Source organism: Trachymyrmex cornetzi, unplaced genomic scaffold, assembly GCF_001594075.2.
Source record: "Trachymyrmex cornetzi isolate Tcor2-1 unplaced genomic scaffold, Tcor1.1 scaffold489, whole genome shotgun sequence".
NCBI lineage: Eukaryota > Metazoa > Arthropoda > Insecta > Hymenoptera > Formicidae > Trachymyrmex > Trachymyrmex cornetzi.
Genome location: NW_017299717.1, coordinates 65,304 through 68,154, shown reverse-complemented (window position 1 = coordinate 68,154; position 2,851 = coordinate 65,304). Strand labels below are relative to the sequence as shown.

At 24.6% G+C, this 2,851-nt stretch overlaps 1 protein-coding gene across 1 annotated transcript in view; it reads left to right on the top strand.

Moving 5' to 3' along the window:
• The window catches only part of LOC108765448 (uncharacterized), a 9,410-nt gene extending 8,897 nt beyond the window's left edge, over positions 1 to 513 (top strand). Inside the window, exon 3 of the mRNA XM_018514175.1 lies at positions 330 to 513. Coding sequence (XP_018369677.1) covers positions 330 to 513 — 184 coding nt within the window. The remainder of the gene's footprint in view (positions 1 to 329) is intronic.
• The last annotated feature ends 2,338 nt before the right edge of the window (positions 514 to 2,851 follow it).

Below are 2,851 nucleotides of genomic sequence, written 5' to 3'. Positions count from 1 at the left end.
TAAGTGGCTTGTGTCGTATCGTGTCCAATCATGAGCAAAGTAACGATAAACGTAACTGTAAAATTCGTTACCGTTACCAAAAATTATCAAATCTTTATCATAAAATGTAACGATTAAAGTAACAGCTCATCAATATAATGAAATATACATCCATATACATATTCCATTCAAAAATAACGGTTTTTACACAATTACGAATAATATAAATGTAACGTTAAGTACAAATAAACATTTTACAACTTTTCAATTCTTTTCATACTATATATGAATAAAGATCCATTAATTACATTAACATTAACAAATCATATTTTGACTCTTTCTTTTCCTAGAAACGAGACAAATCGCACTATGGATCTTTCTCTACGCAGGGATGTACAAGATGATGTTTCGGATCTTTCAGTCCATGACATAGATACAGAAGAATGTTTATCATTTCCTAGCCAATCATCATCTGTAGCATCTTTTGACATAGACTTTTGTAAAGAAGTTTTCGATCTTTTTACGAAGGAATAACTTATGGTACATTATTTAAATTAATCATATTAATTATTGATATTGTATAAACGAGCTGAATATTATGAAAGGTTTAATTTTTAGTTTAAATCTATTTTGTGACTCCTGTAATATTACACAAGATACTATAATAATTCTTCTAGGTGTAATTTTGCAAATATTTTATATTAACAGATTATCTAAATTAGGTGTTAAGTGGTACTTATTCAACATGTAATTTGAGCTGAATGGATATTATCTTAAGTACAATTTATGAGACATACAGATGAAAATATTTAAACAGTAAATTAAAATATAAATCTAAATTTATGATATAAATATGGTTATGATCAAATAAAGGAGGACAAATACGTTAAATAAGCAACTATACATCAACTACTGATAAAAGTGATAACAGAAAATTTAATATAAATTACTAATTTTTTGCGTAATACAATAAACAAAGTATGAGTTTTAAATATAGACGCTAAGTAAACAACAATTAACTATATTAATTATGTAATGAATACATGATATTTGATTAATTGCATTTTTATTAATTATATATATAAAACATAGGAAATTTATAAAAACATACTTACTATAAAATATCTACAATTTTACAAAACCTGTCAAAGCGTTGTTATATAGTATATAATATAATGAATGAATTAGATTTAATTTTTAAATCACATTATTCATGAAACGTGCACTCTCCTTATACTGATATATTTGTCTATATTTGTATATTGACTCATATATTTTGTTTATGGCTAAAGTCATAATGATTTGCTACAAAATATTTAAGTATCCCTCGACCTCCTTTATGATTCTACCCTAATATCTATAATTTACTTTTATATCTTGGTTGCTATCAGAGAGAATTATATCAGAGGGAAGTAATTTTAAGGTTTTCGTTTATATATATATATTTGTAATATTTACCAAGGAATTTATGTTTTTGGTTATACTGTAAAGGTAATAGAATATTCCATAATTCAGTTCGCATAATAGGTTTTTTTAGCGATTTCTTTGTACATGTACTAAGGTTGTAATCAGAAGTGCACCTGGTATCAGACGACGTATGAATTCAATACAGTTTAAAAATAATTTCATATTCTGACGTAATATATCATATAATAGTCGAACATAGAAAAAAAGTGACATGAATCATACGGCTCTGTTACTAATGAATAAATCCGCAAGAATATTTTGGTACAATTTAATTACCAGAATTATATTTAAAAAATTGTGTAATATTCGTTTATATATCTCGATAATATACATTTTATCTAAGTTATTTATCTTCTATGTTTCAATCACACTTAAAATGGAAAAATTAAATCATTAATTAAATCACATATGCGAAATAGACAGCGTTTACAGGATTGCAAGAAATTGGAAGAAAAATCAAAGGAAAAATATTGAAAAAATAACATAGTATCGTTTTATGTATACAATATCAATAAAGAATAACGAAGTTACTGAGTAAACGACAAAATAAATTGAAAATCTTTGACTAATAAACACAACAATTTATTTTTAATTTGTTGTAATATATTTTTAAACATATAAAAATTAATTAATGAATAACCTATTTGCAACATATCTTTAATGTTAATTAATTTTAGATGAAACCGATACTTACATAAAAAAATTTATGTCACTGTCTTATCTGGTTATCAATATACTGCATTGTTTAAATCTTTATTTATTACCTATTAATTATCCTCTCTATCATAACTGGGATTATCATTTGTACTGTTTCCAAAATATATGTACTTTGGTTGAAGCTGTGAAACAGTGCATTCTTACTTTTCACTTACTAAAACCAAATGTCTTTTTTAAAAGATAAACCAACTGGAAATAAAATTAAAAAAAACTTTTATATTTAAAAACAAAAGTATATAGATATTGATTACGTTTTTTCGATTAACGATCTAATTCAAATATATTTTTGGAAAGCATGTACGCAAATGCGGAGTTGTTAAGAAAAATGTCACCGAATAAATAGATTACTTTCAAAAATGTGAATATGGTAAAAATTTGAGCTCCGAAATCCTGCAGATCTGTACTTTCTTTTTTGCAATCCCAAACCATAACGATAATATGGAAAGCTTCAACCCATAAACGCTTATTATTATCAATAAGAGAAATAGACCGACTGTTAACTCCATTAAAAAATTGTTAATTACAATTTTTGTTCAGTGTGTACAATTTTATTAATTTCAAACAATTTAATTGATCATAGTTTTACAATTATTACAACGTAGACAAAAACTGTTAACTGAAGTATGAAACAAAGCCAAATAACAATTATTAAATTTTATATTTATGTAAGTATATTAATATAAATATA